The sequence below is a fragment of the Schistocerca cancellata genome, chromosome 2, assembly GCF_023864275.1.
Source record: "Schistocerca cancellata isolate TAMUIC-IGC-003103 chromosome 2, iqSchCanc2.1, whole genome shotgun sequence".
NCBI classification, from domain to species: domain Eukaryota; kingdom Metazoa; phylum Arthropoda; class Insecta; order Orthoptera; family Acrididae; genus Schistocerca; species Schistocerca cancellata.
The window spans coordinates 647790537-647811577 of record NC_064627.1 but is presented as its reverse complement, the minus strand read 5'-3'; the positions used below and the strand labels follow the sequence as shown (position 1 = coordinate 647811577).

General features: G+C 35.6%; 1 protein-coding gene across 1 annotated transcript in view; it reads left to right on the top strand.

The window, feature by feature from the left end:
* The first annotated feature begins 16318 nt into the window (after window positions 1-16318).
* Window positions 16319-21041, top strand: part of LOC126162321 (uncharacterized) — a 135723-nt gene continuing 131000 nt past the window's right edge. Inside the window, exon 1 of the mRNA XM_049918745.1 lies at window positions 16319-16739. Within this exon, the coding sequence (XP_049774702.1) occupies window positions 16724-16739 (16 nt within the window). The 5' untranslated portion in view covers window positions 16319-16723. The remainder of the gene's footprint in view (window positions 16740-21041) is intronic.

Here is a 21041-nt window from a genome sequence, read left to right as displayed (position 1 = left end):
AGGCACGCGAGAGCCCACCACTGTCCGCCATTCACCCTGGAGTGATGGCTGACCGGTAAGATGCTCACTGCCGGAAGACGCAGCGACATCAGGGGTTCCATGTGATTCCAAGGCCACCGAAGTAGGCATAGGTCTCACCACAGTTGCCCCAACGCCACTACGAGCCGACGCCTGCGCCTCGAGCTCGATGAGCCTAACAGACAAAGCCTCCACCTGCCCCCGAAGAGTGGCCAATTCTCCTTGCATCTGCTCACAACAACCACAGTCCCTACACATGACTATGTTTACCCTACCCTATACGGTGACAAATTCCCAAGATAATCTTCTGATGAGCTACTCTGATAATCAAGAAACACTCACTGAAATACGAGACGCGAAAACTACGCTAGGTTTTCCCAGAAAAACTATTTAAAAGCTAAGCGCAGCAAATAAGTACAAAAAACGCTTTATACAAACAGTACTGTGCTGCTGCTGGTGCTCTCGCTCTCGCTGTCACAAGACAACTGCTGATTCAAGTGACTAGTGGCTAACGGCCGCGAAACAAACAAAAGACGGTTTTAGGGCGCTTTCTGTTCTAAACGATCAAGAAAACACTAAGAAATCTAACACGAAAACTACGTAAAGTTTTATCAAGAACTGTTAGTTACTATGCAGAGCAGATAAACACAAATAGAATCCCTTCCTTAGTGGAAGGTCGTAAACAAAATGCAAAATAAATGCTTTATACAAACAGTACTGTGCTGCTGCTGGTGCTCTCGCTCTCGCTGTCACAAGACAACTGCTGATTCAAGTGACTAGTGGCTAACGGCCGCGAAACAAACAAAAGACGGTTTTAGGGCGCTTTCTGTTCTAAACGATCAAGAAAACACTAAGAAATCTAACACGAAAACTACGTAAAGTTTTATCAAGAACTGTTAGTTACTATGCAGAGCAGATAAACACAAATAGAATCCCTTCCTTAGTGGAAGGTCGTAAACAAAATGCAAAATAAACGCTTTATACAAACAGTACTGTGCTGCTGCTGGTGCTCTCGCTCTCGCTGTCACAAGACAACAAGCATCAGAGTACAAACTACTGTTAGTTAAGATCAAACATACAGACATAATTTTCATGACATGTGTAAACATATGTCAGAATTGCAAACTACTGACTGTAAGTGGAAAAACGTTGTTTAAATTGTCACTGAGAATCCTAATTCGGAATTAGCCAAGCAATTTAAGATAAAAGATGACATTTTGTACTATAAACCTAAGAAAGAAGAAGAACGGTGGTGCGTAGATATTCTGGAAAGTTGTTTATGAGATTATCTGGTATACCCATAAGACTTGGGGGCATTTTGGCGAAAATAAGACTATTACTAAAATAGAACAGTTTTGCTATTACCTAAATTTAGACAGGTATGTTCACCGAATTTTGAGAACATGTCTCCTATGTCAGAAAACAAATTGAGTAACCATTCAACGAGAAACGATTTACATGCAACCATACCAACACACTCATTACAACTATTTTCTTTGGATTTAACTGGACCAATGCCCACAGCACGAGGAGGGTGCAAATATATATTGGCAGCTTACGATGTGTTTTCTAAGTATCTAAAGATGTATCCACTCAAATGTTCTACAACTACAGTCATTGTTAGCAGGATAGAAAACGATTATATACCCATAATAGGTAAGCCAGAAGCTGTCATTACAGATAATTCTGTGTATTTTACTGGTTACAAGTCATTAAATGCTAAAGGTATTAAAAATAATAATCTTAATAAATACAAAATGAAGTCTTGTAATATTTTCCAATTCATTTTTGGCCAGAGGTACTGTTTCATTAAGAGTAATTTCTATATATGTATATGCTGCCATTGCACTTAGGCAACTATCCTGAAGCTTCAAGCCTCATGGAAAAAACTAAGTATGCATTGTGCTTAATAGATTTATCACGTAATATTACAGAAAGATTTTTTTCTTAATCCATCATAAGACAGATGTCGTCACATTGGAATACGTATGATATTTCTGGCAATAGCTCCCTAACAAAATTTAGCTGTGGCTTTCAACAAATATGAAAGAGTATTTAACAAAACATTTCATTCAATTATCAGAATATTCCCTTAAAAATGCGTTACATGTTGACAGTTGAAAAATATTTAGGTATACATAAAGGTAATAATGAGAGAGAACAAGTACACTGTAATGGCATAAAACAGTATAAGGAATTATACTGTGAGATATGAAAAAATATGTTCATTTAATAAATTTTCATGCAAGTAAAGTACGAGTATATTCCAATATATAAACTTAAGACCCTATAGCATTTGATCCAGTTATTACTGAACAAGAAGTCTTGGAAATAAAGCACATATAGTAAAAACTATCCTACAGGGAGCGAAACGCTATTTACAATTTGTGCAGAAACCAGATAGCAGTTATAAGAGTTGAGGGGCATGAAAGGGAAGCAGTGGTTGGGAAGGGAGTGAGAAGGGTTGTAGCCTATCCCCGATGTTATTCAATCTGTATATTGAGCAAGCAGTAAGGAAACAAAAGAAAAAATCGGAGTAAATATTTAAATCCACAGAGAAGAAATAAAAACTTTGAGGTTCGCCGATGACATTGTAATTCTGTCAGATACAGCAAAGGACTTGGAAGAGCAGTTGAACCGAATGGACAGTGTCTTGAAAGGAGGATATAAGATGAACATCAACAAAAGCAAAATGAGGATAATGGAATGTAGTCGAATTAAGTCGGGTGATGATGAGGGAACTAGATTAGGAAATGAGACACTTCAAGTAGTAAAGGAGTTTTGCTATTTGGGGAGCAAAATAACTGATGATGGTATGGTCGAAGTAGAGAGGATATAAAATGTTGACTGGCAATGGGAAGGAAAGCGTTTCTGAAGAAGAGAAATTTGTTAACATCGAGTATAGATTTAAGTGTCATGAAGTCGTCTCTGAAAGTATTTGTATGGAATATAGCCATGTATGGAAGTGAAACGTGAACAATAAATAGTTTGGACAAGAAGAGAATAGAAGCTTTTGAAATGTGGTGCTACAGAAGAATGCTGAAGATTAGATGGGTACGTAACATAGTTAATGAGGAGGTATTGAATAGAATTGGGGAGAAGATGAGTTTGTGGCAAAACTTAACTAAGAGAAGGGATCGGTTGGTTGGACGTGTTCTGAAGCATCAAGGGATCACCAATTTAGTACTGGAGGATGGCGTGAAAAGTAAAAATCATAGTAGGAGACCAAGAGATGAATACACTAGACAGATTCAGAAGGATGTAAGTTGCAGTAGGTACTGGGAGATGAAGAAGCTTGCACAGGATAGAGTAGCATGGAGAGCTGCATCAAACTGGTCTCTGGACTGAAGACCACAAAAACAACAATGAAAAACATTCTACACTTCCTTTTTTGTAATCAGTTAGATTAGTTTAATTAAGTTGATTAATCTTGTCATTAAAATGTGACTTTGTGGCATAGTTACTGAGCTGTGTTAGAAGAATTGCTGTATTCAAGTTTTGTAACAAGATTGGTTAACTAATTATCTAAATATTGTTTCATAACTGCATCATAACCACTTATAGGATCTTTTAGATCTACTAGTCTTCTACCTTTAAAATCAATTTATCGTGTAGTTATATTAAAAATATTACATAATTCCTTACGAAACTGTTTAATTTAACTTCTATTTTGGGATCAATTTTTGCTTCTAATGCAATTTTGTAAGTTTTATAAGTTAATTTTTTAATATTTATACCACATTGAGGCTCATGTAATTTTTTTCTAAAACTGTCCAATTAATAAATTTAAAGATTATTAGCGTTATAATTATCTGGCAACAGTTTTAAAACAAATAGACATAAATGATCACAAATTACTTCATTAAAATTTTGAATTCATTGTCGATTATAATACAACTCACATGAACAAAGATATTTAACCAATTCTTCAGGAATATTTCCACCAAATGAATCAAATACAAATCTTTTATTTTTATTGTAACAAATCCAGTGAGTACCAACCTGATCAAGTGTATCGAAATTTACAGTTCCAGATTCAATATTATTTGGTTTATAGCTTAATTAATCAATCATGAACACACCACAAAAGTACTTGATTATTGATTCCTTAGCAAGTTATTCTATATCGAAGTTACTTAATATATTTGGATAGAAATCGATTATTCCTTGACTTTTTTTTACTTTTTTCGTTCCAGCGCCTGCTTTCTTTTCCACTGCTGAAATTTGTCTTTTTTGTTCTTCTAATTGTTTTCATCTTTCTTTTTATTAATTACTGCATTTGCAATGGCTGTAGAATCGCCAGATAGTGAACCAATTGTTGCTAGATATAGTAATATGGCCAATAGTAATGGTAAAAATGTGGTACCTTTTTTCTTTTTTGTTAGATATTAAAGAATCTTTTTTACAACATGAATATCTAGTGTAATAATTAGATTACCATTATTTTTTGTCTTTTTGTCTCATTATATTTTTTGTGCCTCAGTTAAAATATTATTGATACTATTTAATAGCTCGTCATTTAATTTAATTTTAATTGATTTGGGTTTTGTTCTACCACTAGATAGAAAAGTGTAATCATTGCTGTAGTGTTGGGAACATTCATATTTTACTCTTTGGTGTGTTATATGTATGGTAGTTAACGTTTTCTCCTTGATCTTCATTATGTATATCGTTGAATAAATGGTCTCTAAAAATGTGTGTTCCTGGAAATATGGTGTATTGCGTATTTGATTAAAAGGTCAACTTTATAATCTCACAGAGAACTAATTAGAGTCAATATCTAATATGTTATGGACCCAGGAGAGATTAGTGAACTTTCCATACCAAAGAAATAAACTGATAAATTAAGGTTATATAATTTTTGCGTGTGTTCAGCATGTTGCTATCGTATTTTTTTGCAGAGAAACTTTCAAGATTTATTTGTTTAACTATCTGAACGTATTCAAGATGGCTTTGGGTGGACAATCACTGTTTAATTTTGAAAAGTTGACTGGTATGACAAACTACAACTGGAAATTCACGATGAAAATGTACCTGAGACATGAGGGACTATGGGACACAATTGCTGGCGCTGACGAAGGTGAGAAGAATGTACAGAAAGCATTATAAAAATTATGTTTATCTGTAAATTAATCTGTGTATCCAAAACTTCGTGCAGTAACGACTACTAAAGAAGCATGGCAAAATCTACAATCTGCATTTGAAGATAAGAGTTTATCTAGTTATATTGGGCTGTTACAACTCTTAATGAATGTACGATTGGCTTCTGAGTAAAATATGGAGGCGTATTTGTCGAAAATTATGTCACTTGCTCAACAAATTCGAAGTATTGGTAAGAAAATGGACGCTGATTTCGTAGCTGCAATTATGCTAAGTGGACTCTCAGCAGATTTCCAACCCTTGATTATGGCAATTGAGAATTCAAGTGTCAAGATTACTAGTGATTTAGTTAGTCAGCGATTAATTGAAGAATCGACGAAACATCAGTTTGCATCCACAAATGAGACCACAGATTCAGCGCTGGTAGCTAGTAAGCAGGACAGTAAAGAATCGACGAAACGTCAATTTCCACAAATGAGACCACAGATTCGGCGCTGGTAGCTAGTAAGCAGGACAGTAAACACCAGAAGACCAATATCCAACGTGATGTGCGAAATATCAAGCATTTTAAGTGTTGTAAATGTGAGAAACCTGGTCACAAGGCGAATGAGTGTAGAACAAAGAAGAAACCAAATAAATTTTCAAATTCTGCGAATGCAGTGAAAACTGAAAACGAAACTGTGTTAATGGCTCTAACTGCACCTTCGCATCATAGTGGTGGCTGGTATGTGGATTCCGGGTGTTCACGACATATGGCGAATCAAAGAGACTCGTTCAACACTTTCCAATTGACCACAGCTGCTAAAGTGACAGTAGCAGAGAATAACAATCTTCAGGCTATTGGAGAAGGCGATGTTCATCTTCGACTTACTTGTGACGACAAGAATAAAAAAATAACTGCTAATGATGTTGCGTATGTTCCAAGCCTTGCATAAAACCTACTGTCGGTTAGTCAGAAGACAAGACGTGGATTGTGTGTATTGTTTGACAATGTGCAGTGCAGTGTATACCATAAAAGTAATGTAATTGTTTCTGGAGCACCAGTAGCAACTACAACTCAAATAAATTGTATGTATCAATTACATGAAGTGCGTCATTACACAAGTGTTGTAGAAATTGACAGTTATGAATTGTGGCATCGAAGATTGGGACATTTGAATCGTGTAAGCATGTATTTATTAAAAGAAAATATGGCTGATGGACTGAACTGGACGAACGTCAATTTAGATCCGTGTATTCCCATCATAAAAGGTAAACAGTCATGACAACCTTTTCCTAAAACATCAAGTAGAAGAGCAAAAGATCTACTTGACATTGTACATTCTGATGTTTGTGGACCAATGAGCATGGCTTCGTGGGGAGGATCACGACATCTTCTCACTTTTACGGATGATCTGTCAAGAAAATCTTTTGGTTATATATAAAATATTTGTTTATATATAAAATCAACAACAGAAGTCTGTGACACATTCATCGAATTCAAAGCATGAGTAGAAAATGAAACTGGTCGAAAAATCAAAATACTTCGAACAGACAAAGGAAAAGAGTTCGTCAATCGGCGCATGAAGTTATATTTAAAGACGAATGGAATTCAACATGAAACAACAACTCCTTACGTGCCAGAACAGAATGGTGTTGCAGAACGCTTAGCTCGTACAATCATTGAAAAGAAGGTCAATGTTAACATATGCAAGTCTAAGTAGACAATTTTGGGCTGAAGCTGTAAACACAGCAATGTATTTGAAGAATCGATCTCCAGCAAAAGCTGTTAAGAATGTCACTCCTGAGGAATTATGGAGTGGTCGTCGGATAAATCTGAGTCATTTACGAATCTTTGGAAGTTGAGCATTTGTACATATACCAAAAGAAAAAAGGACGAAATTAAAAGACAAATCTAAGGAAATTATCTTTGTTGCATATTGCGAAGATTCTAAAGCATATCGTCTGATTGATCCAAATTCACCAAAGACAATTGTGAAAGCCCATGATGTGCAATTCATCGAAAACTCAAAGTGCATTTGTGGTAACAGTATTCCAAGCAGTAACCCAATTGACGATAATCGTATAGACAGTTGTCAACTAGTGCCAGCACATAACATCATTGAAGAGGCAACTGAACTGACTCAACCTGCTGAAGTTGACAGAAATGCAGTTTATCTTGTATTAGTGCAAAGTGACACTGAGAAAACAGTAAATAGCAACGTACATAGTCACACGGAAGTTGCGCAGCCAGAAATGCAACCACAAATTAGAAAATCATCACGTGAAAGAAAACCAAATACTTAATATTTTAATGATGATTTTGCTTATCTTGCTTGTATTCCTGCACCAAATTCGTATGAACAAGCAATGAATTGTGATGACTGTGCAAAATGGAAGGAAGCCTTAGATAATGAATATAAATCTTTACTTGAAAATGAAACATGGATTTTGACTGATTTACCACCAGACAGGAAGGTAATTAATTCGAAATGGGTACTCAAGGTGAAAGAAACGTCAAATGGTGAAATTGAACATTATAAGGCTTGTTTTGTAGCGAAAGGTTATTCCCAAATAGCAGGAATACTTTGATGAAACGTTCTCGCTTGTTGTTCATCATTCTTCACTTCACATCCTGTTAGCTTTATCAGCTGAATTTGATCTTGACATTGAACATATGGATGTTCAAACTGCGTTCCTATATGGTGATCTCGATGAAGAAGTTTACATTCGTCAACCTGAAGGCTACGTGAAGAAGGGGGAGGAGATGAGGGTTTGCAAGCTGAAGACGGCAATTTATGGTCTAAAACAGGCGTCACGCGTTTGGAATATGAAATTAGATCTGACATTACATAAAATGAACCTAAAGAAGTCAGAATATGATTCTTGCATTTACTTCAGAATTGAGAAACAAAATATACTCATTATAGTTGTTTATGTAGACAACTTGTTTTCTCTAATAGAAATAGTAGGTGGAAGAAAGAATTGAAGAAAGGATTAATGAATCAGTTTAAGATGAAAGATCTTGGTGAACTTAGTTGGTGTCTTGGAATGAGAATAAAAGGAAACAGGAAACAAGGGACGATTAGTATTGATAAAAGCAAAAATATTCAAGAAATTTGGTATGGAACATTGTAATCCAGTTGCATATCCATTTGAACCTGGTTCAAAGCTGCAAAAAATGTGAAAATTAATTGACAGATGAGGAAAAACCTTGTGTTTCATCTCATTCCTTATCAGCAAGCCGTAGTATCACTACTGTATTAGCTCAAAGCACAAGACTGGACATTACATATGCTGTGGGAGTTGTAGGCAGATTCAGTTCTAATTATCGGAAAATCCACTGGGAAGCAGTCAAACGAATTATACAATACATTAAAGGCACAGTCAATGTAGGGCTAACTTTCCGAAAAAGTGGAACAACTGAAATTGAATGTTTCTGTGATGCATCAGACTTCCATCAGGAGGGACTTTCAGAGTTCACGACCGGCTATATCTTCAAGTTAGCTGGGACAGCAGTTTCCTGGACTTCAATACGACAACAAACCGTCGCTCCATCAACTACAGAAGCTGAGTATATGGCTCTAACAGCAGCAGCGCAAGAAGCAGTATACCTTCAAGGATTGCTTCGTGAATAGTGTGTTACCTATAGTGAAAAACCGGTAAGCATATGCTGTGATAATAGAGGTGCCAATGCACTGAGTCACAATGGTGTGCATCACGCTCGAACAAAACACATTGATGTGAGGCACCACTACATTCGTGATTTAATTAAAACCGGAAAATTCAGTGTGAAACCTGTAAGTACCAATAAGCAGGAAGCTGATTTTTTGACAAAGGCACTTCCTAAAGGTAAACATCAGTGGTGCTGTCAAGCTGTGGGACTTTCAGAGTTCACGAATTTCCATCTCGAGAACTTGTGGGGGTGTTCAGAACATTCATATTTTACTCTTTGATGTATTATATGTATGGTAGTTTATGTTTTCTCCTTAATCTTCGTTATGTACATCGTTGAATAAATTGTCTCTAAAAATGTGTCTTCCTGGCAATATGGTGTATTGCGTATTTGATTAAAAGGCAACTTTATAATCTCACAGAGGACTAATTACAGTCAATATCTAATATGAAGGTATTTATTTACAAAGCTAAAACATTATTAATATTTTTAAAACCCCCATCCATTTTCATCGACATGTAAACCTTTCTATCTGTTTTTCGTTTTCCATACATTTCTAACTGCTGTTGCTGCCAATTTTACACGAAGTGTAGCATCTTCAGAATACATTCTTTCTTCATCTTATTCATGCCTTTTTTCCAAATCTTTATTTTCTCTATAGGCAATAACATGTTTTTCATTAACTTTGTCTAATGGATTAATTCTTTTATCACCTCTAAATAATTTTCCTTCTAACTTGAACTTGAACTATGAACTGGAAGGTATATTTCAAATGGTAATTTTTTAATCAAAGTATTTACAGATCCTTTTCCATAGTTTTCACTTTTTCAAAATGTTTGAGGAAGTTTATTTGAAAATCTAATCAAGTATGGAATTATTTTGGGTTGTTGATGCTGAAATCATTAAAATTATTGGTTAACATCTGTGTTACTCTAACATTTTCAACGATAATTTTTATTTCCACATAATTGTTCGCCATGAATTACTGATAAGCTATCGATTAACTGACAGATGTCATCAATCCAAATATATACATTTGGTTTTTCTGAATATGTCCTTATTAGACCTTGATCTGTTTCTTCATCTGAACTTGAGTCTGTTTCAATTATATTTTCTCTTCTTTAGTTTGGGAAATAGTCATCAATAATTTGTTTTATCAAATGTTTATACTTTTGTCTCTACTTGATTTTATTGTATGTGAATTATTATCAGAATATAGTGCTTCTGATTTGTACAAAATATCTGCATAGTTAGACAAACCAAATTTTAACCCATATCGTCCATAGTAATATGTTTTTTAGTTAAACGATTCATTAATCCATCTGTAGCATCATATTGTTTATTACCAATAATTATTTTCTCATGATTCAATTTAACTGGTAATATCATCTCTGATGACTGCAAAAGCTGTCTTTAGACTGTGTCTCCTTAATTTTTTAACTACACCCTGAGTTTGAGCTGTTTTACGTTTCTTCAAGTTTATTCAGTGGTGACATAATGTGACATAATGTAACATTCTTTCACTTATATTTACTCTTTTAAACTAATTGTCATCCTCAGTTTTTTAATATCATCTCTGATGACTGCAAAAGCTGTCTTTAGACTGTGTCTCCTTAATTTTGTAACTACACTCTGAGTTTGAGCTGTCTTACGTTTCTTCATGTTTATTCAGCGCATCTTATCTTTCTGATTTACTTAATGTGTAGTCATACTTACCAGTATCATTGTCAGACCAAACATGTAGTTGTCTTATTTGTGATATATCTTCCAATTCTTCTGGATGAAAATGAGGATAAGAAATCACCTTTTTTTTCAACTTCTCTGTTTCTTCTATAGCTTTCAGAACTTTATAACCTAAACCCTCGATTCCTTGTTTTACTTTTCGATTGTGTCGATAATAGGTTTACCTCCTTTTTTATACTTTTCTGTTCTTGGTTATTTTTTCCATTTTTAAACTCTTCTTTTAATTCTTCTTTTCCTCTTCCATTTCGACTGGCTTTTTAACAAGCTCTGAGTCGTATTTATTTAGTAAAAATGAAAAAAATAACTCAATCATTTTTAAAAGTTTAACATTCTTGTTTAACGTTTACATTATGATTTACCTACTTGTTTATCTCTTACTTGCCTCCATTTTGTTTACTGGCCAAGTCCAAAATAAAAAATCCAAACTGATCATTCCAGCATTTACTACATAATTCTTTAAAATCGTCAAACTTTTTTAAATTTCCATCAACAAACCCATGATAAATATTATTTAAATTTGTGTCATCCTGTCTGAAAATATTTTAAAAAATTAAGATTTTCTCTGGTTAATTGTTTTGGTATTTTCGAATAAGTTTGAGCTCAGCAAAAACAATCTATTCTATTATGTCTACTTCTAGTAAAATATTCTTTAACTATATCTTGGCTTTCAAGAATCAAGTCTTCAAAAACGCAACTGAACTATTTTGACATTGATCTAATGGAATAATTTCATCATTATTTTCAATATAAGTAGTAAATTTTCGTGACGCTTATCTTCAATTTTTTTACGTCTTTTTATGAATTCCAAGTATTTCGTTTGTTCTGAGCTTTAAGAATAACTGTACAAATGATTAATTTTATCCCAATTTAACCATCCTGATACTAGAATATAATTATCAATCATTAACCCATTACTGGCCATTGTCCCTTTTTTGGGACACGTATGTTTTACTTATTTCTATGTAAGCAATGGAGCTTTTAGCCTTTATTGTTGCACCTGTAGGTTCAACTAAATGTAAAATAAATAACTTTTCTCTAAGTACTTCACGTCAGGAAAATTATAAACATGCCGATTTTTTTATCTCAGACTTGGAAGCACTGTATGTCTGCTGGTAGTTCCTGGACGACAATGAGCTGTGATTTAGTTGTCTGGGCGTGTCTGTTATGAACATATGGATGTCCGTATAAGATTAAGTATACTTCAGATTTTTTTCAAGTAAGTGCAATATCGATATATTTTATGCATCCCAATAATGGGACAATGGCATGTACACAATCATTTATTGTTGATGTGCCATATTCTTGTATACACATATAATACAGAGAATAATTGCATTTTACGTTCTTTATATCTGCTTTTTTCATATTCTATTCTAATTTTACGATTCCAAAAGGATAAAAACATACCCTGTGACTTACACTTGAAGAAATTCTACAGAACTAGAGAATCATCAAGAGAGTGACGATAAAGATGATGATGTAGAATTGGCGATTATTCCACCCAATGCAGATGTAATAACAGATGAAGAAGACATTGACGAAAATGTACTGAACAATGAGTCTGTTGTACAAGATGTAGCCTTTAATTTAGAGCTCATAACCAGCCAAGATGAAGCTAATGCTATAGTTGTAGCTCCAGAAGCCAAAAGAAGGAAAGCGGTAGGAGATGGAGCAGAAAGTGGTACGTTATCTACAAAAAAATATAAATGTAAGTGGTATAAATGTCAACCAACGTACACAAAGACTAGTGAACCAGGGAAGAGCAACGAACACTATGTTGAAAAATGTCTAGCAAATAAGACAGTGCCCCAGGTGTTTGAGGATTTTTTCTGAGAAACTAATGGGTACTATTATTGAACGAAGCGAAATCTATACTTGCCAACATAACAAATAAATTTTCTGCTAACCAAAGAAGAACTAAAATCATTTATTGGCATACTACTCTGAGTGGTTATCATAAGCTTCCCCATGAGAATATGTACTGGGAACAGGTTCCTGATGTCGGTGTTCCTTTAGCCTTCACTCCATGTCAGAAATAGGTTTCGGGAAATAAAGAGATTCATTCATCTCAATGAAAACTCCAAAATAGACAGAAATGACAAGATGTACAAGCTGAGGTTGTACTTTGAAATGCTGAAAAAGGAATTTGGTAAATTTGGCGTATTTCATTAAGAACTCTCAATTGATGAAATGATGGTACGTTATTATGGCAAACATTCAGCTACAATGTTTCTGAGGGGAAAGCCTATCAAATTTGGATATAAAATTTGGTGTCTTACAAGTTCCAAAGGCTTTCTTTATAATTTTTCGCCATACTGTGGAAAGAGTGACAACAAACAAGAGCCTTTAGGTGCAAGGGTAATAAATGAACTAACCAGCATGATTCCAGAATCAGAGTATCCGAATTATAAGCTTCTCTTTGACAATTTTTTCACCAGTGTTGACACACTGATCACACTCAGAAAGAGTAAAATGAAAGCTACAGGAACAATGAGAGAGATCCGAACTAATGCATGTCCTTTGATTGACTCGAAGAGAATGGCAAAAGAAAAGGAACGAGGATTTTATGACTACATGTTTGACAAAGAGCACGAAGCTCTGGTTGTGAAATGGAGTGACACCAAACCAGTATGTGTAGCGACAAATTACAGTATTGTTACTCCTCTGAGTTCCACTAAAAGATACTCACGGGCAAAGAAAAAGGAAATATCTGTTACAATGCCACATGTCATTGAAGAATACAATGCCCTTATGGGTGGTGTAGGTCTACTGGACAAGCAGATAAAACTTTATAGGACGAGGATAAGGTCAAAGAAATGGTGGTGGCCATTATTCACACAGATGATAGATATCTGCGTGGTAAACACATGGCGTGCATACCAAATTGCTAACTCTAATGAGAAGCTCTCACTTTTGGATATCTGATGGAGAATAGTGATGTTTTACCTATCAAAGAAAACAGGATCAGTACCAAAACGCAGAGGATCACAAGGAAGCAAATTGATGGGAGGACGGGTGAGCACAGATGCATGACTAGATCCAGGAAATCATTTCATTGCACCAAGTAAAACACAAAAGAGATGTGCTTACTGCAAGAAAAAAACAACAAAAATTTGTGATAGGTGCAATGTTGGTGTACATGACAAGTGTTTTGCTTCATTTCATACTGAATAGATATTTAATAATATTAAAACATTTTTTATTTATTGTTTGAGTTGTTTCTTACAATATTATGCATGGAGAATAAGGTTGTGAATTTGGATAGCACATTTGGCCAATGTCCCAAAAATTGGACGGTCTGTAGTTCTTGCTCTCATAAACTCAAAATTCTGAAAACAACTTTTTATTCAATTAATCAATCAATGTAACGTGCTTATGTATAAAAGTTTGCAAAAAATGATCCGATAGAGTTTTGGCCAGTAATGGGTTAATGTAGTTTTTCCACAACAGCTTGTTCTTATGATTACACAGCAAATATAAATCAGAAAAAGTTGACTGTGCTTATATATAGACTTCTTTTCAGAAATTCTATTTTTCATCTCATAATCAGCTTTCATTTAATTATTTTAAAGAACAGAATATTAAACTGAGGTATAAAGGAATGAAAAAACTTAAAAATAATGATAAAGAATTTCATCCTTTGGAATGTACTCTGTGAAATTTTTTATAAAATATTTTTCCTATTAAATTTTATTATTATTAAATGGACAATACCAAATAGCTAAAACAGTGTAGTGACTGTAAAATTTGAAATTTTCCCTGCGAATCAACTGTTCAAAAAGATTTTGGGCTTGCAGCCAGTCGTAAACTTCATTGTACGGCATTTCGGCTGGACAACTGCCAGCCATCTTCAGGTGAGCAGAACGAGGACTGATGAAGACGTTCTCCGCCGAAATATCGTGCAATGAAGTTTATGATGACTAGCTGCAACCCCAAAATCTTTTTGAATGGTGTAGTGACTGTCGGAATGAAAAGAGTATTAATGAATTTTATAAAGATAAATACTTAACAGATGGTTATTGTTGGGTTTGTAAAGAATGTAAAAATAAATACTTGAAAATAAAAGTTAAATGTGAATGTGGTAGAACTGTAGCCAAGTCCTATCTCAAAAAACATGAAAAATCAACAGTTTATAAAAATCTTATGGCTGATAAAGAAGAGAGAATTAGAAAAATTTTGGGCAAGGTGTAGAACATACATAACCATTTTTATTTATTTCCTCAAATTCACATTATTTATAAAAAAGATAATTTTTATAATAAGTAAATATAATGAGAAAAACATTCCTTCCTTTTAATTTTCTATGTATTTTATAACAAAATATACGTTTTTTAATGAAAATATATGATTTAGACATGAAATGTAGGCGATAGTAGAGTTATACAGCAGGTTTTAGGTCAATATTTTAAACCTAATGAGTGAGCGAATGAAACGAGTGGACGAGTTGAGCTCGCTCACTGTATCAATGAAGCATGATACAATGCGTTTACTCGAATGTGATACTAATGTGAAAGAAACAGGTGATGCTATTGAATGAGCACAGAAACAATGAACGCTGCATACTACTACAGACACTGATACTTAGGCTAAGTCTCAACAACTGGTCTTTCAAACATCTTTTAACATGTACTTACAATCAGATTCTGACATCGCCACTGTATAAAAATACGCAGTAACTTATTTTCCTTTCAGTGAAAGGAATATAGGATCCACAGTTTATGTGTAGTGGTCATCAATTGGTGTTGTGACACAGACGTCTACAGGTGGCTCATCTACATTGCCCAGAATGAATTTGAATGTTCCTAAGTATGCAATAAAACTTCTGTGAAGTAAGAGAGAGGTAGGAGACAGCTACTGGTGGAAGTTAGGGAGAGTTGTGACTCCTGCCTGGGCATCTCAGCGGACAGAGCATATAACTGCGAAAAGACCCTTTCACATGCAAGAATCTCTCTGTGCAGTCATCTGCGCAGATGTCTGTGCATTTAATAAATCGCTGTAAATGTTGTGTGCTCACACTTCCAACTGCTCGTCCGCTGTCTATCGATCCAGAAAGGGAATTTCAGTGACAAGCGGCTAGCTGTCGCAACCTCAAGTTTTATTTCATTTATTCGTCAATTCGTAATGGAGGAAATTCTGTAATGGTCTGTGTTCTCAACTTGTATTGCAAAAAAAGTGCAAGAAGCAGAAAGACTTGTCAAAATGGTCTACACAGCGGCAGCTTAAGCGAAGGCAGTTTTCATACATAAATTAATTACTTCGCGAATTTCTGTGGGAACACAGTGGCCGACGTAATTAATTGTGGGTGGATTTGGAAACATGTCATTACCTTTTGATCCTCATAACCCTTCGTGTAATATGGAAATATACTTTTATGAGGAGGGCAATTACTCCACATGAGCCATTGACACACGTTAAGATTCGGACGGACGAGAAACATGATAGAAACGCTGACTGAAACACGTTTCGCGCGCCGGATGTGTGGTTAGCTTCTGTTCACACGCCACGGTTTGTGTGCACAGATGTGATGGATGCCCACAGTTTTCAGCAATTTTTCTCAGATCACCAACTCTACTCTAGTTTCCAAGTTTGCTCACTTCTCATATCTGCGCAAACTTCTTGCTCAGACGCAACGATCTGTCTGTGCAGATGTGTTGTGTGCAGACATAAAGGCAAAGGTTTCACATACGAGTCACAATCCAGTAAATAATTATGAACCTCCAGATTTCAGATCTAAACAGTATAGAGGTGAGAGGGGAGGCATGGGGACTCTGTTTTACACAGAGTGTAAAAGAATGATGCAGAATACGAATTAAAGGATAAGAAAATTGCTGAACACTACAGAAGCTGTATTTTCTTTCTTTTTTGACTTTGTTCCCTTTCCATTCTGCCTTATCTTTTGTGCTAGCACGTAACTTATTTATACGATATTCATATAGTGCGCTCGTTTAAACGTCGCAATCGGCTTAGTACCACTGTTTATGTTTACATACGATTTCAAAACAAGCGGTCCGCGAATGTTGTGCTTGGACTGCTGATTCTAGTCATTTGCTATGTGCTATATTCACCTGAACTGCAGTAAATTTTACTCTCCCACGTATGTGTACAAAGAATGATATTTATTTGTGGAAGACGAAATCTGTTAAGCATATTCGCCATAATTTTGTCGTCATAGTTTGACTTCAGAAGTCGGATCGAGGCAAATTCGAAATGGCTCTAGCAGCAGGTATGATACACGTGATTGGATTTTTGTTGTTGTTGATATAATGCTTTTAACATGTAGAAAAGACGTCCTGAAATAGTGAAGAAACTCACCCTTTTCTTTATTATTTTGAAATAGCGTACAACTGAAATTGCATGGAAACAAGTAGGTTAGGCACGTGTCCACAGCATTATTTGGAAAAGGTTTAATATAGCCTATGCTGCTTTCTTGTACCGTCATTTAGTGTTATGAACTAAGAACTGATGATTGGTACAAAAATTAAGTACGCTTCACCTAGAAATTTTTAAGTACATCAGATATTCACGCAACCAGACACAAATATTGAACCCGGAGAGGAGGTATACAAACACTATTTTTAATGTGAACAATAATTTAGTACATCAGAGAGTGGCGCTTTACTTTGGCACTATTGTGTTTAGTCGAAAACTGTTCCATTTATTATTAAAACACAGTCAGTTTTCTTGACATTTTTTTCAGGTTCTTTCTCTTTCTTGCCAAAAACGTCACATATATTTACTGTGCTTTTGCCCCCCTCTCCGCCGTCCACTTCTCACCCGATGTTTTGTGATTTTTTGCCTGTGCCTCATGTCTTCCCCAGAGATGTTTAGTTTGTTTCGGTCCACATCTACACCAGACTCTGCGAACCAGTGTGAAGCGCGTGGCAGAGAAAACATGCCACTGTACCGGTTATTAGGGCTTTTCCCATCCCATTGACAAATAGAGCAAGAGAAAAAAATGATTGTTTAAATGCCTCTGTGTTGCTGTAATTAATCTAATCTTATCATGATGATCCCTATGAGAACAAAATGTTCGGAAGTTCTAGTATCTTCCTAGAGCATCATTTAAAGTTAATTCTTGTAACTTAGTAGCATAGACTTTCTCAGAATTGTTTTCATCTACCTGCAAGAGTCTATTAATTTGGTTCTTTCAACATCTCAGTGACACTCTCCCACAGGTCAAACGAATGTGTTACAATTCCTGCTACCCTTCTCTGTATATGTTCAACATCCCTTGCTAGTTCTATTTGGTACTGGTTCTACACACTAGAGCAATACTGTAGGGTGGGTCACAAGTGATTTGTAAGCAATCCCCTGTGCAGACTGATTGCATTTCCCTAATATTCTACTAATAAACAGAAGTCTGCTACCTGCTTTACACATGACTGAGTCTATGTTATCGTTCCATTTCAGATTCTTACTAAGTATTGCACCCAAATATTTGTAAGAGTTTACAAACTCACTGATATTACCTTCCTAGGGTACAATGTTTTTCTGTTTCATGAAGTACACAGTTTTACATTTTTTTAAACATTTATAGCAAGTTGCCAACCATTGTCCTACTTTGAAATGTTATCAGAATCTGACTGAATATTTGTGCAGCGTTGTTCAGGCTGTACTTCATTGTAGATAAGTGTATCATCTGCAAAAAGTCTGAGGTTACTATTAACATTGTCCACAAGATCATTAATATGCACCATGTACAGCAAGGGACTCGACATACTTCCCTGGGGTACACACAAAGATACTTCTACATCAGTTGATATCACTTCATCCAAGATAAAATGCTTTCCTTCTCCTTCAAAGTAATACTCAATCCAGTCACAAATTATGTTTTGTAACCTGTATAATCGTATTTTCAGTAATGAGCGTAGTTGTACAAAGTCAGATGCTTTTCAGTAATCAAGAAATACTACATCCACCTAACTGCCTTGACCCCTAGCTTTTAGGATGTCATGTGAGAAAACTGTGAGTTGGATTTCACATGATTGATGTTTTCAGAATACATGCTGGTTGATATGCAGGAGGTCATTCTGTTTAAGATACCTCATTACATTTAGCTTTGTGGTTCACTTCTGGTACCTTTTCTGTAGGCATATGTGACCTCTGATTTCTCCAACTACTGGGCACAGTATTCTGTTCGAGAATTCTACAGTAGATTGTAGCTAACAGAGGGGCTTACAGTGCTGTGAATTGGGCACAGAATCTGATACAGATTCCATTTGACCCTGGGCTTTTTTCAGTTTTAACAATTTCATTTGTTACTCAACACCACTGACACTAATATCTATTTCACTCATCTTTTCAGTGATATGAGAGATAAGTTGGGGCAATAATCCTGGGTTTTCTTTTTTAAAGGAACATTTAAAAACAGAGTTAAACATACCAGCTTTTGCTTTGCTATCCTCAACTTCAGTTCCAGTCATGTCCATAAGTGACTGGACACTTACTCTGGTGCGACGAACATCCTTTACATATGACTATAATTTCTTTAGGTTTTGTGAAAGATTGTGTGACAGCATTCTGCTGTGGTAGTCACTGAAGGCTTCATGCATTGCCCTCTTGACTTCCAGATGACTTTCATTCAGCTTCTCTCCATCTACAACCCTGTGTTTTGTTTTAGAATACCTTTGATACAGTTATCTCTGTTGCTTTAGATGTTTATTTTTAGTGACTGTATACTTTGAGGATCCCTCCCATTATGAACTGTCCTACTGGATACATACTTATCCAGCGCATGGTCAGCTATTCTTTTAAACTTGAACCCTAGTTTCTCTACATGCCCCTGTCAAGAGCTAAAAGTTTTAAGTTCCTCATTGTGGTATGACACTATTGTTCCTCTGTCTATTTTGCTGAAAATATAAATCTGTCTGCTTGCTTTAGTTGCCCTTTGTGTTTTGATATTTACTGTTACTGTAACTATGTTATGCTCACTGATACCAGTTTACTGTGGACTTCCTCAAAGAGGTCAGTTTTTTTTTTATTAGATTTAAGTTATTTCTGTCATAAATGGGGTCCTGAACTATCATCCATGGTTTCCTTTACCCAGCTTGTTTCCACTGTATTGCTGGTCACCATGTTTAACATTTTTTGTCAAGTTTGTCTTCATTCATCATATTGAAGTGTACATTGAACTTTTCACTTCTTTTCCTGATGTTATTTGTAATTGTCTCTGTTGGTACAGTTCTTTTGTTGATCTGTTTATCCAGAGCTCCCTCTTTCTGAACTTTCCCAGTATTTTCCTCTCTTTTTGTGTCACATGCATTTTTTTTTTTTTTCCCTTGGTTAATGTTGTTTCTGAGACCTACAAGGCCTTTGGTAACACTATTGTATTACAGTGTCTTAATTTGGGGTTGATGGAGATACTTCTTTGTTGTAGTGGTTCCATGTATGACTGTATGCTTTTTGTAGTTTTCTAGTTCTTCATTGGATGTCAAGTTCAGTCCTATGTTCTTTAAACCCTCCCAGGGTATGACTGTATGCTTTTTGTAGTTTTGTAGTTCTTCATTGGATGTCGAGTTCAGTCCTATGTTCTTTAAACCCTCCCAGGCATTTGAAAATTTCTACTTGCGCTTCTGTACTTAGTCACCAGTGGTGTTTCTCTGTGTGGTGTGTGAATTTTCTGCCCAAGTACCGTGCTTTTTCATGTGAGATTTATAATCCGATTTTGGCTGACATTGCATGTATTGTCTCTAGAGCTTCTTTGGCTTCTTTTCTGTTATTTGTTATGATGGCTATATTACCAACAAAGGTCAGGCATTTTGTATTGATGATTTTATCCTTGTGTCTCCCTGTCTTGATCCCACTGACTCCTTTATCTCATGTCCTGATTAAACTCAGTTTAATAGATTGGATGACAAGCCATCTCCCTGACTCAGTTCTGTGTTGATTTTGAATGGGTTCGATCTCCCTCCCATCAACTTCACTTTGATTGTTGTATTTGGGTTAGCTTTCAGGTCGTGTTGTCCACCATAATTTCTTTCAGGATATTGGAGAGTGTTTCTGTATCTATGGGTTCGTAGGCCTTCTTGTAATTGACAGATGTTATTGTGATATTCCTGGACTTTATCCTTGTTAATAATGTTGCCAGGCACAAGATCTGTTTGCTACCTAATGTTCCCTTCCTGAACCCTCCTTGAGATATTCTTATCTGTGTATCTATCTGAGACTTTAGGGATTTAACAGGGCTTTGGATAGAATTTTGTGTGTGAAAAGTAGTAGTGAAATTCCTCTGTAGTTATTGGGGTCTGTTTTGTCTTCTACATCTACATTTACATGGATACTCTGCAAATCAAATTTAAGTATCTGGCAGAGGGTTCATCAAACCACCTTCACAATTCTCTATTATTCCAGTGTCGTATAGCGCGGGGAAAGAACGAACACGTGTATCTTTCCGTGAGAGCTCTGATTTCCCTTATTTTATAGTGGTGAACGTTTCTCCCTATGTAGGTAGACATCAACAAAATACTTTCACATTCAGAGGGGCAAGTTGGTGATTGGAATTTCATGGAAGATTGCTCCGCAGCGA